General features: G+C 45.2%; 1 protein-coding gene across 2 annotated transcripts in view; it reads left to right on the top strand.

Annotated features, from left to right (window-relative positions):
• The first annotated feature begins 6,740 nt into the window (after positions 1-6,740).
• LOC133379215 (dynamin-1-like protein) overlaps positions 6,741-12,675 on the top strand; it is a 32,414-nt gene continuing 26,479 nt past the window's right edge. For both annotated transcript variants that reach the window (XM_061614025.1, XM_061614024.1), the window contains exons 1-4: positions 6,741-6,829; positions 7,032-7,182; positions 10,462-10,612; positions 11,761-11,807. In XM_061614025.1, coding sequence (XP_061470009.1) covers positions 6,819-6,829; positions 7,032-7,182; positions 10,462-10,612; positions 11,761-11,807 — 360 coding nt within the window. In that variant the 5' untranslated portion in view covers positions 6,741-6,818. The remainder of the gene's footprint in view (positions 6,830-7,031; positions 7,183-10,461; positions 10,613-11,760; positions 11,808-12,675) is intronic.

Here is a 12,675-nt window from a genome sequence, read left to right as displayed (position 1 = left end):
TGCCCTCCTGAGGTTTTATCCAAGGGCAAAAGGACCCATTGGGAACATACTGGAAGTTATAAATGCTTTGACACTAAACTGTATGTTGGCCTTGAATCTTTTTGCCTTTGAAAGCTACTTGAGTCTTGGCAAAATTCAGCAGGTGAGAGACATTATGCTTGCTGGCTCAGTGGGGTGTGTGTGTTGCACTTGGTTTGACATGCAAAGATCTGGGTAGTGGCCTTTGCCTCCCTCGCCACCTCCCTTACCAGCGGAGAGACCACCATTGCTATCTTATGGATAAAAAGAATTATTCTACTACCTCTGTATGTGTGTGTTTATTTTTAATGTAGTTTTAGGCTACTTAGATGTGCAGCAGCCAAGGCTAGCATCTTGTAGGCATTTTTTTTAAAGTAGCTGACATGTAATTGTAGTGATTACTTTTGAGAAAAAGTAATCAGTTACTTTCAGAGCGATTTTAATCATAACAGTAATTACTACTCTTTTGGGCCATGTAATTGTAACTGTAATTTATTACTTTTAAAAAGTAATCTTCCAAGCTCTGGTCTGAAGCTCCCCAGAGGACAGAAAAAAAGGGAAGGTGAAGCCTCTCCTGACTTAGTGTCAAGCCCCAGCTCCCTCATGGGAACCAAGGAAGGGGGCTGGATGAGTTGCAGATCCCTCAGTTAAGAGCAAGGGGAAGAATCAGAGGGTGTAGACACTTTCAAGGATCATGGGGGAGGGGGTGTGATTGACTCTGTGCCAGTTCCCACGGACAGTTCTGCCAAAGAAGACTTTGCGCCACCTCCAGCCACCTCAATAGAGCCGTTGGAGGATGTCCTGCCGTGCGTGCCAATTCAACCCCCCCAAGCTCCCCTCCTGAAACATCAAACGCATCCCCGCCTCCTGAAGCCAAGCCAGCAACTATCGAGACTGAAGCGCCTCGTCCAGAGGGAGGCTCCTCGAAGGAGTCAGAGATTATAGGCGAATATCTTCCCTACTTAAGGCAGCGGCCCCCTGACCTGGGTGCTGAGTCAACTTTCTTCACATGCTGCAGAGTATGCCTAGGTAGCTTAGTTAGGGACAGTAGTGAGTTAGCGTAGTAAGGTCTATGAAGCGCGCTGCCTTTGATGTTGATTCCTTTAATAAAACAAGAAATAATTTCATCCTCGTCTCTGTCTCATGAATCACACTCTGGGCAGGACACTTAGCACTGCTTAACTAGGATTACAAAGAATGAGCAGTCTCCATTTCTGGTTGATTTTGATCATATTGGGGTCCCCATGTAGGGTTACCATCATGAAGTGCAAACTCTATCCCTGCCTCTTACTGCTCCCTTTCATCTCTTGTTTTGTTTATTTATTTATTATTTGATTCTATATCCTGCCCTTCCTCTCAGCAGGAGCCCAGGGCAGCAAACAAAAGCACTAAAAACACTTTAAAACATCATAAAAACAGACTTTAAAATACATTACAACAAAACATCTTAAAAACTTTTTAAAAGCTTTCAAAACATTTTTTTTAAAAAAGGTTAAAAACATATTTTTAAGAAAAGGTTAAAAAAAACATTAAAAAGCAATTCCAACACAGACGCAGACTGGGACGAGATCTCAACTTAAAAGGCTTGTTGAAAGAGGAAGGTCTTCCATAGGTGCCGAAAAGATAAAAGTCTAATATTTAAGGGGAGGGAATTCCACAGGGTAGGTGCCGCCACACTAAAGGTCCATTTCCTATGTTGTGCAGAATGGATCTCCTCATAAGATGGTATCTGCAGAAGGCCCTCACCTGCAGAGCGCAGTAATCAACTGGGTTATAAGGGATAAGACAGTCGTTCAGGTATCCTGGTAGACTGTATAGGGCTTTGTACACTAAAACTAGAACCTTGAACTTGGCCCGGTAGCAAATGGGCAGCCAGTGCAATTCTTTCAGCAGCGGGAAAACATGTTGGCGATACCCTACCCCAGTGAGCAGTCTCTCCACCACATTTTGCACCAGCTGCAGCTTCCAGAGCAACCTCAAGGGCAGCCCCATGTAGAGTGCATTACAGTAATCCAGCCTGGAGGTTACCAGTGCGTGGACAACAGTGGTCAGGCTATCTCAGTCCAGAAATGGCTGCAGCTGTCTTACCAGCCAAAGCTGGTAAAAGGCACTCCTAGCCAATGAGGTCACCTGGGCTTCTAGTGACAAAGATGGATCCAGGAGCACCCCCAGACTACGGACCATGATATTCCCGATCTGTATGTGTGGATGTGAAAGTTGGACAGTGAAAAAAGTGGATAAGAGAAAAATCAACGCATTGAGCGGTCATCAGGAGATTTGGGGCAAGATGTCAGCAGTACGCTGACAATACCCAGCTCTAATTCTCCATAACATCTGAATCGGGAGAGGCCGTGCAAGCCCTGGACCGCTGCCTGGACTGTGTGGTGGTCTGGATGAGGGCCAGTAAACTGAGTCTGAATCCTAGCAAGACAGAGGCACTGTGTGTTGGTGGTTCCTGAGTTCAGATAATTAGTCACTTGCCAGCTTTGGATGGGGTCGTACTCCCTCTGAAAGAGCAGGTCCGTAGTCTGGGGATGCTCCTGGATCCATCTTTGTCACTAGAAGCCCAGGTGACCTCATTGGCTAGGAGTGCCTTTTACCAGCTTCGGCTGGTAAGACAGCTGCAGCCATTTCTGGACTGAGATAGCCTGACCACTGTTGTCCACGCACTGGTAACCTCCAGGCTGGATTACTGTAATGCACTCTACATGGGGCTGCCCTTGAGGTTGCTCCGGAAGCTGCAGCTGGTGCAAAATGTGGCGGAGAGACTGCTCACTGGGGTAGGGTATCGCCAACATGTTTTCCCGCTGCTGAAAGAATTGCACTGGCTGCCCATTTGCTACCGGGCCAAGTTCAAGGTTCTAGTTTTAGTGTACAAAGCCCTATACAGTCTACCAGGATACCTGAAAGACTGTCTTATCCCTTAAATACCCAGTTGATTACTGCGCTCTGCAGGTGAGGGCCTTCTGCAGATACCATCTTATGAGGAGATCCATTCTGCACAACATAGGAAATGGACCTTTAGTGTGGCGGCACCTACCCTGTGGAATTCCCTCCCCTTAAATATTAGACTTTTATCTTTTCGGCACCTATGGAAGACCTTCCTCTTTCAACAAGCCTTTTAAGTTGAGATCTCGTCCCAGTCTGCGTCTGTGCTGGAATTGCTTTTTAATGTTTTTTTTAACCTTTTCTTAAAAATATGTTTTTAACCTTTTTTTAAAAAAATGTTTTGAAAGCTTTTAAAAAAGTTTTTAAGATGTTTTGTTGTAATGTATTTTAAAGTCTGTTTTTATGATGTTTTAAAGTGTTTTTAGTGCTTTTGTTTGCCGCCCTGGGCTCCTGCTGAGAGGAAGGGCAGGATATAGAATCAAATAATAAATAAATAAACAAAACAAGAGATGAAAGGGAGCAGTAAGAGGCAGGGATAGAGTTTGCACTTCATGATGGTAACCCTACATGGGGACCCCAATATGATCAAAATCAACCAGAAATGGGGACTGCTCATTCTTTGTAATCCTAGTTAAGCAGTAACTAGAGTCTTCACCTTCCCTTTTTTTCTGTCCTCTGGGGAGCTTCAGACCAGAGCTTGGAAGATTACTTTTAAAAAGTAATAAATTACAGTCACAAATACATGGCCCAAAAAAGTAGTAATTACTGTTACAATTAAAATTGCTCTGAAAGTAACTGATTACTTTTTCCCAAAAGTAATCACTACAATTACATGTCAGCTACTTAAAAAAAAATGCCTACAAGGTGCTGGCCTTGGCTGCTGCACATCTAAGTAGCCTAAAATTACATTAAAAATTAACACACACATACAGAGGTAGTAGAATAATTCTTTTTATCCATAAGATAGCAATGGTGGTCTCTCCAGATCTTTGTACGTCAAACCAAGTGCAACCCCCCTACTGAGCCAGCCAGCATAATCTCTCACATAACCACCTCCAGGGCCCTGCCCTGCCACCAACTAAGGGACACACCCGAGCAAACATTTTCTGCTGAGATGCAAAAAAGTTAAAATACTGCAAATGCAGCCCAGTAGCCAGAGAGGGTGGTGGAGGCCACTTTGTGTGCCAAGTGCAAACACAGTATTCACACACGCACACACGTTGTCATCTTTCACCTCCACAGTTCTTTATCTCCATTATGCTGCTGCCTTTTTACCTCTACTCCACTCTTCACCACCACCATCCATTTTTTAAAACAATTGTTTTCTCCACTCCACCCCATCTCACTCTCCACCTCCTCCCTCATCGCCTCCTACCCACCCACAGAGCATGAGGGAAAAGTGACGCTGCACAGAAGCCCAGTTTCAGGCACGTGATTTTCATCCAGAAATCAGAGGAGCAGAAGACTTCCCCTGCTTCCCCCTCAAGTAATGTCCAAAAGTAATGCTGGAAACATTACAATTACTCCACAAAAGTAATAAAATTACTCCTAGTCCTATTACAATCAAAATGTAAAGGAATTGCTGTTTGTCAAAAAAGTAATGAATTACAAGTAATTTGTTACTTGTAACGAATTACTTCCAAGCTCTGCTTCAGACTGTCAGTCAGGAACTCTTGCAGAGTTCAAAGCTGGGCGGAGGAAACTGGGAAGGGCATGGTGACCAATGTGCTGCCTGTCCTAGACACCTAAACACCAGCTTGCCCATGGCCCAAACATTCTTCAGAAAGCCTGCTTGGGGAGGTTAAGCAGAGTGAAGCTTTTATCTGAGAAACCAGGCCTGAAATCAGTGCTATTACATTTCTTGTGTGGATATAAGTTCTAATTAAACTGGACTTTTGAATGCTTAATCTCAAGGATTTGAGAGAAGGGACAGAAAAATGTGTGCTCAGTACTACAAAGTTCAGTTTCAACAACCCTAGAAAGATTAATACCTGCTAATTTTCAACTAATGAAAGATTTGGGCATGCTGATCCTATACCCTTTCGGCTGACAATACTTTATATATGAATAAGGGCCTCAAATCAGACCCTACCCCTGTGATTGCCATGACTGACTATTTGCTATTAGTTTCGTACCTTAACATGAAAAAACTAGGAACCTTAGACTCATCAGCCATCTCTCTTGCTATTGCTTCAGATCCTTGGTTCTGTTCAGTCTATCTCAGGGAAAACTTGCCTCCCACACACAGCTCATTGACTCTTACCAAATTATGCTGGTCATATCCATTAATTTCAATGGATCTACTCTGAGTAGGACTAGCATTTAGCAAGACTGCCAGTTTCTGACTACATTTAGTAGAGCCCTTCCTGTATGAGACAAGTACAATGGAAACACACAGGAGTCAATCTAAAAATCCAGCACAGTGCTTTTTTATTGCAGTGCTTTGAAGTATTCTTGCTCTATACACCCCAAAGTATTAAAAATGCTAAAAAGATTGTTGGGGGACCAGGGTCCTTCAGCCTTTGAATTCCTCAGGACAAGCAGATGGAAATGCAGTGATGAAAAATGTGGGTATCAGCTGTTGAATTTTGTCAAGACTTGAGTAGCTTTCAAAGGCAAACGATTCAAGCCCAACATATAGTTTAGTGTCAAAGCATTTATAACCTCCAGTATGTTCCCAGTGGGTCCTTTTGCCCTTGGATAAAACCTCAGGAAGGCAATTGTACATGCTGATTACCAGCCAACATCTGACAATCTTGTCCTTCAGTTCTCATTGTCGCACCCTATAACCATCTTTTCTAGAGCTTAGTCCATTTGCTTAGGGATTTTATCAAATGCTTTTTGAACATCTAAGCACACATCTAAGCATCTATATTCTTGTTGAAACTCTTTAAAGGGTTACTTAAATAGGACTTACCTTTGCAGAAGCCAGCCTGGTTTTACTTCAGCAAGACTTCTTCTATATGCTTGGTAATTCTAGTTTTTAATAATGCTTTCTACCTGGAACAGCTGATAAGTTAATCGGCCTGTAATTTCCTCAGCCCCTTTTAAAAAATTGGTGTTCCATTGACCACTGTCAAATCTTTAAGGAGGTTGATCTAAGGGACCAATTACACATTTTTATCAGAAGACCCGCACTTTCAATTTGAGTTAAGAACTGTTGAGTTGCTGCTATCCAGACTTGGTCATTTGCCCATTTTTATTTGTCAGCAAGGCCTAGAACCCCTTCTGTTGTCATCAGTATTTGCCTAAGCTCCTCAACTCTATTCTTGACTTGAGCAGCTTGTAGGAAGGATGAGGTATCAATGAAACAAACCATTGATGTTGCTGAATTGTTTACAACAGATTGCCATGCATTGGCTTCTGAAGCAGGACAAGTTAACAAGCTAACCATAACAATTTCCTTTGTTGTTGTTGGTATACTAATTGTGGAAAGAAAACGATTGCACTGTACTGTTGTTGTTAACAAAGAATCCCGAGGGATCAGTAGTAGAACAGAGGCAGCTAGAGAAGATAGGCTGTCACCATTTTCATCTCTATAGATAGTAGTTGGTGGACTCTTAATAGCCACTTACAATAAGACCTTTCTTCGGTTGCTATGCCTTCGGTTGCTAAGACCTTTCTATCCCTTGTTATCTTTCCTCTATGGTCTAGCGTTTGAAAAGCCTTCCGTTCTGCGGCCCTTCTCAGTCGATTGGTGCTCAAACCGACCAATGAAACTGTAGCCCCGCCCTACCGTCGTTTTTTCTCTCCAATGGAGCTGAAGGTTCACTTGATGGACATAGACATAACCTATAGAAACAAAGAGGGCTAAAGATAACGACCAATAGGGACAAAGGTTGGGGCGGGTAAACCAGGGGCAGTATTTCCTGGTTGAAGAGTGAATGGGGCTATAGCCGGGTCCACAGTAAATGTCTGTGGGGTGAGTGATTTAGTCCTGTTCGAATAATAGTTCTGGTCTATTATTTGAGGCGGGAAAGAAAACAGTGTGGTTAGAGCAGAACGTAGACTCCTGGGTCCCAGTCAGGGGAGGGGGATATTGAGCTGGACCACTGAGGGTGGCCGGTCGGAAGCAGCGCTTCTGGTGGTGGTTCCGCTGGCTCCTAAGTTTCCTTATCTCGTAGGGAAGAACACCTCTCCCTTTGCCCCTCCAAGATCTGTGCCTTCGTCACCATGGAGACCCTCATCCCTGTCATCAACAAACTGCAAGAGATCTTCAATACAGTGGGAGCCGAGGTCATCCAGTTGCCCCAGATTGTTGTAGTGGGCTCCCAGGTGAGTGTCTGTCTATTTATTCTCTCTTTCGTCACCCACCCCCCTTTCATCATCTAGCCCAGCCTGTTGTTCGGAAACACCTAAAGGAAGCCTTGCTTCTTAGCTTACAAAAAACTATGATGAAGGGATGGGGGCATGAAAAAGGTTTATAAAATTGTGTATAAAAGATGTGGGGAAAGTGAATAGAGAGAGAACTTGCTCTCTCTCTCATACTTAAACTTGGGGTCACCTAGTGAAATTGATGGGCTGTAAATTTGGGACAAACTGTTCCAAGTGGTCCGGAGCCTGGTTGGTCCAGTTGCCCCGGAACCAATGGAACATGCTAATGCCTCCTGTGATGAGTTTGCAAAGCACTTTATGGAGAAAATTTATCGTATTAAGAGTGCTATTCCGTGCGCTGTGGGCACAGTGAGCGAGCCAGAGGCGGCCAGTGGTGCTCATTATGAGCTGCAAGGATTGACTGGGCGAGGGGATCAAGATGGTGGTAAATACGTCCCTGGAAGAGGGAGTAATGCCATCAGCTCTCAAGGAGGCAGTAATAAAACCAATTCTAAAGAAGCCCTCCTTGGATCCCCAAGATCTGAACAACTTTCACCCAGTCTCAAATCGGCCATTCCTGGGCAAGGCGGTTGAGCGAGTAGTGGCAAAGCAGTTGCAGGTGCATTTGGAGGAAGTGGATTATCTGGATCCATTTCAATCAGGCTTCATGCCTGGACATGGGACTGAAACAGCCTTGGTCGCCTTGGTGGATGATATGAGGGCGTTGGATAGGGGCGAATCTGGATCTCTCAGCTGCTTTTGATACTGTTGACCACGGTATCCTTCTGGACCACCTGAAGAGGTTAGGCATAGGGGGCACTGTATTGCAGTGGTTCCGTTCCTTTCTCTCTGATAGGTACCAGAAAGTGGCATTGGGGGATGATGTTTCGGATCCTTGGCCACTCACTTGTGGGGTGCCACAGGGTTCCATCCTCTCCCCGATGCTGTTCAACTTCTATATAAAGCCGCTGGGGGCTATCATCAGAGGATTTGGGCTGCAGTGTCACCAGTATGCGGATGACACACAACTCTTATCTCTCATTCAAATCTTCACCGAGGTTGGCTGTAGAAACCCTATCCAAGTGCCTGGAGTCAGTGAGTGGCTGGATGGGAAGGAATAAGCTGAAGCTGAACCCTGACAAAACCGAAGTACTGTTTGTGGGAGACAAGGGAAGGTTGGGGGATGTTGACCTGGTGCTCAATGGGGTACAACTGCCCCTGAAAGACCAGGTCCGCAGCCTGGGGGTCATTCTTGACTCCCAGCTGTCCATGGAGGCTCAGGTCTCGGCTGTGAGCCGGGCAGCACTGTATCAACTCCATCTGATACGGAGGCTGCGCCCCTACCTTCCCAATCATCTGCTCCCATCAGTGGTACATGCCCTGGTCTCCTCTCGCCTAGACTACTGTAATGCGCTCTACGTGGGGTTACCCTTGAAAATGGTTCGGAAGCTGCAACTGGTACAGAATGCGGCAGCTCGCTTGATTAAAGGCAGCTGCTGGCGAGATCACATCACTCCAGTGCTAAAGGAGTTGCACTGGTTACCGGTTGTTTTCTGGGCCCAATTCAAGGTGTTGGTTCTGACCTTTAAAACCCTACACGGTTTTGGCCTGGTCTATCTGAAGGAGCGCCTCCAGCAGCAGCAGCGATGCCGCCCAACAAGATCAGCCTCAAAAGGCCTTCTCTCTATCCCACCAGTTAAAACAGCTAGACTGGTGAGGACTAGGGAGAGGGCTTTCTCTATTGTGGCTCCCACTTTGTGGAATTCCCTCCCAAATGATCTCCGCCATGCCCCCTCTATGATGAGCTTCTGCCAGGCCTTGAAAACCTGGCTCTTCAGGCAGGCTTTTGGGGTGGGCTAGGTTTTATTATTGTTGTTGAGATTTTGAATGATTTAATGTATTGTATGTTTTTATTTTGTACGTCGCCCAGAGTGGCTGGACAACCAGCCAGATGGGCGACTAATACATTTAATAAATAAATAAATACTTCATGGCATGTGTGATCAGTTATCAGGTTATGGTAATGGCTGGTAGCCATGACAGGTAAGCTGAACTTCCAGGTTCTGAGGCAGTATATCTTTGCATACCAGATAAGCTGGACAACCCCTGGGGGATGGATGTTATTATTATTATTATTATTTACATTTGTATACCACCCCATAGCCGAAGCTCTCTGTGCAGTTTACCACAATGTAGCAAGGCTGTTCTTATTCTGGAAGTAGTGGTTCTCCTAGTGTAGTGTGAAGGTCACCTGTTCTACTGACAGCAAATAAATATGCTAGTGATGTTCTTCCATGTTTAGCTCAATTGTGGGGCTTTCTTGAAATGAGTCTGCTCAGGTGCCAGTGTTCTGTTGCTCAGGGCCAGTCCAGGGTGGAAAATTAATATGGCAATCTTCCCTTTCCCAGGAGTAAAATGATAAGAATAAGTAACTGATCATTTGCACTCTTTATTAACATTCCCAAATCTGCCAGGTTGCTGTCCCTAATGGTAAGGCTAGTCTTGCCTATCCTGAGAGGGAGGGATGGACAGATCTACAAACCTGCAGAGTTGAAAACAGCCTACCATTAGAGCAGGCTGTGAAATCAGTAGGGAGTATAATGGATGTAACTCAGCAGTTTCCATTTTGGTTTATGTTGTTTCTTGATATTATTAAATACAAAGTGCCCAAGTATGAAAATATATACCCATTAATATTAGTTTTATCATCTTTATTTAATTGTCATGGCTTCCTCTAGAATTTTGGGATTTTGTTTGATGAAGACACTAGGAATACTGAATGTTCTCCTTTAATGCCATCACACTATTTTCAAAGTCCCCAGGATAACTGTTAATTTAAGTTGCTACCAAACCAGGAAAATGGTCTAGTCTGCTCCTGTACTTTCTGCAAACAAGTTGTTGTTAAAACTAGTAGGCGGAAATTTTTAAGGGATGGAAGTGAGCATTTTCATTTATTAATGTCTGCACTTCAAACTGCCATTCAAGACCTAAGTGGAGGAGTTGGGGGGGGGGTTGGCTTGCAATGTCCCTGCTGCCTGCTGTGTCTGTACAAGTTGGATATAAGGTACTTGAGATGATCTTGTCAGATTGAGCCCTCTGTGTGATAGCTGTCAAGAACACTTTCTGTAGCATGCTCTAAACCTCTCTAGAACAAAGTTGCTTTCTTCCTAGAAGACTTTGCCTCTTATTACTTACTGCTATTCCCCCATCCCCACTTCTTAACACTGCCTGTCTCCACAGAGCAGCGGGAAGAGCTCTGTGCTGGAGAGCATTGTCGGCCGGGACTTCTTGCCACGTGGCTCTGGCATTGTCACACGCCGGCCCCTCATCCTGCAGCTGGTGCATGTCCCAACGCTAGAGGAGAGGAGGCAGACAGCCAACGGGGAAAGTGGTAAGGGAAAAGGTGGAGATCTGGGTCCTTATTCCAGCATGGCAAGAAAGTCATGTAGGAGCAAGGATGCCTGGAGCTTGGCTCTGGTTCTGAGAAGAGGGTGAGCACTTTGACATAGCATATGGAGTTTTGGGTCCTGCAGGTGGCTAGAGCAGCCTTTCCCAACCAGTGTGCCTCCAGATGGTGTTGGACCACAACTCCCATCAGCCTCAGCTAGCATTGCCAATGGTCAGGAAGATGGGAGTTGTAGTCCAACAACATCTGGAGGCACACTGGTTGGGAAAGGCTGGGCTAGAGAGTCCAGTCAAACGTAGGAATCCAAACAGTTATTTTCCTCCAATCCAGAGAAGAACCAGATATTTTCCTGAAAATTAGTGATTTTACTAAAAGGTTGATGGGGTCAGCTCCAGGCTGTGCTGCTCTGCTTGTGACTGCCCACTCTTTATAGACTCTTATCTGGGAATGGCTGCTGTGGATGTTGGTATTGTCAAGGCTTCTTCAAGGGCTTTAGAATGGTGGGTGTGGACTCTGGCTTCAATGCTGTCTTTTACTGTAGTCTCATAGTTAAAAGGTAGCTCTTGCTAAAGGCAGGATGTCTGAGATATGTGGCTTGGGATGGCCTCTGGCAAAGACTCTAGGAGGACTTAATTTGAGTCACAGCTCAACCCTGGTGTACCAGTTGTGAGTATTTGGAATTGGCTACGGCACATTTTTCAGTGGAAATTAAACCAAGCACATGACTGAGAATATGCAAAATGCCATCCCCTCACTAAGTAACCACAGCCAACCTCCACACGTCTGGGGTTAGGGAGCAGGGCTTCTGAGTTGAGATTTTTAGGGCCAGAGCACACTGAGTGAAGAAGATGAAGGCAAGTGGAACGGGGGATGGGTATCCACCACTGAGACAACCATCTGCTAGAAGGATAACTGGAATGGAAATCAGGAGAAGAACTTGGGTGTGTGTTTTAGATGTGTTTGTTTGTTCTAGTGGTCATTGGGTCTTCTGCTTTACAAAGTTAACGTGGTGGGTGGAGTAGCTTGCTGTTAGCTCTGGGGAAACACTTTTGGGGTTTAGTTCCACATTTCATGAAGGGTGGATACCAAAGAGGTTATCTGACATCTTTTGCTCTGGTTTTCTTTGCCTGTAGGCATCCAGGCTGATGAGTGGGCCACCTTCCTGCACTGCAAGCACAAGGTACAGAGTGGGTGATGTAAAGGGTCCCAGTGGTGGTCAGAGCCGGCCCAGTCCAGTAGGAAGGTAGCTACCTAGTGTGACAAAAATGTAGGGGCTTTAGGCTAGTTGGGGACTATTCACCCCAGGGGGAAACCCAGTTGTTTCTCCCAAACTGTGGTCTGCATTGTGGGGGCAATTGTAGTGAAGAACACACAGGTGTTTCTAATAGTAGGCCCTCTTCTCTCATTCTATGCAAGTGAATGATGCGAAGTGATCTACATGCCGTTGCACGAAGTGCGGATAAGATGTAGCAAGTGGGAAGGAAGAGCAGTTCCTGCCTGCAGCATAAATCGAGACAATGAACTTCCACCCAGAGTGAAAATTGTGGTGGGGAAGAGAGAGCGGGTGTCGTAGCCCTGCACACAGACTTGCCTTACCCCACCACCTTGTTTCCCTGCTACCTGTTTCCAACCAGGGTTGGAGGACGCCCGGCACTCCAGATAGATCGTATTAGACTCTCATCATCCCTGACCACTTGCCATGCTGACTGGGGCACATGGGAGGTGGAGTCCTGCAACATTTAGAGGGCCATAAGTTCCACGTCCATATTTTAAATTTAAGTTCTGCTGTCCTTGTTGGAGAAAGAAGCAGCTATCTGCTATGCCTGTGTACTGCCTGATCATACAGCCTTTCTTTCCCTTGCTTGTCCAATGAGTTCAGAGTGCCCAAAAAGAGAGAGGAGGCTGACTAAGATTGAACTAATCTGCCTCTCTTATTGATGGAAGAATCTCTTCCTAGGATCAAGTTGATTTAACCGACACACATGTATTTTGTCTAAATTGGAGTTGGCAAGGAACAACAGGATCTTTCAATTTCTGATTAAAATTTG

This window comes from Rhineura floridana, chromosome 3 (genome assembly GCF_030035675.1).
Source record: "Rhineura floridana isolate rRhiFlo1 chromosome 3, rRhiFlo1.hap2, whole genome shotgun sequence".
NCBI lineage: Eukaryota > Metazoa > Chordata > Lepidosauria > Squamata > Rhineuridae > Rhineura > Rhineura floridana.
Note: the sequence above shows the minus strand (reverse complement) of the source record. Positions and strands in the feature narration are given on the sequence as shown.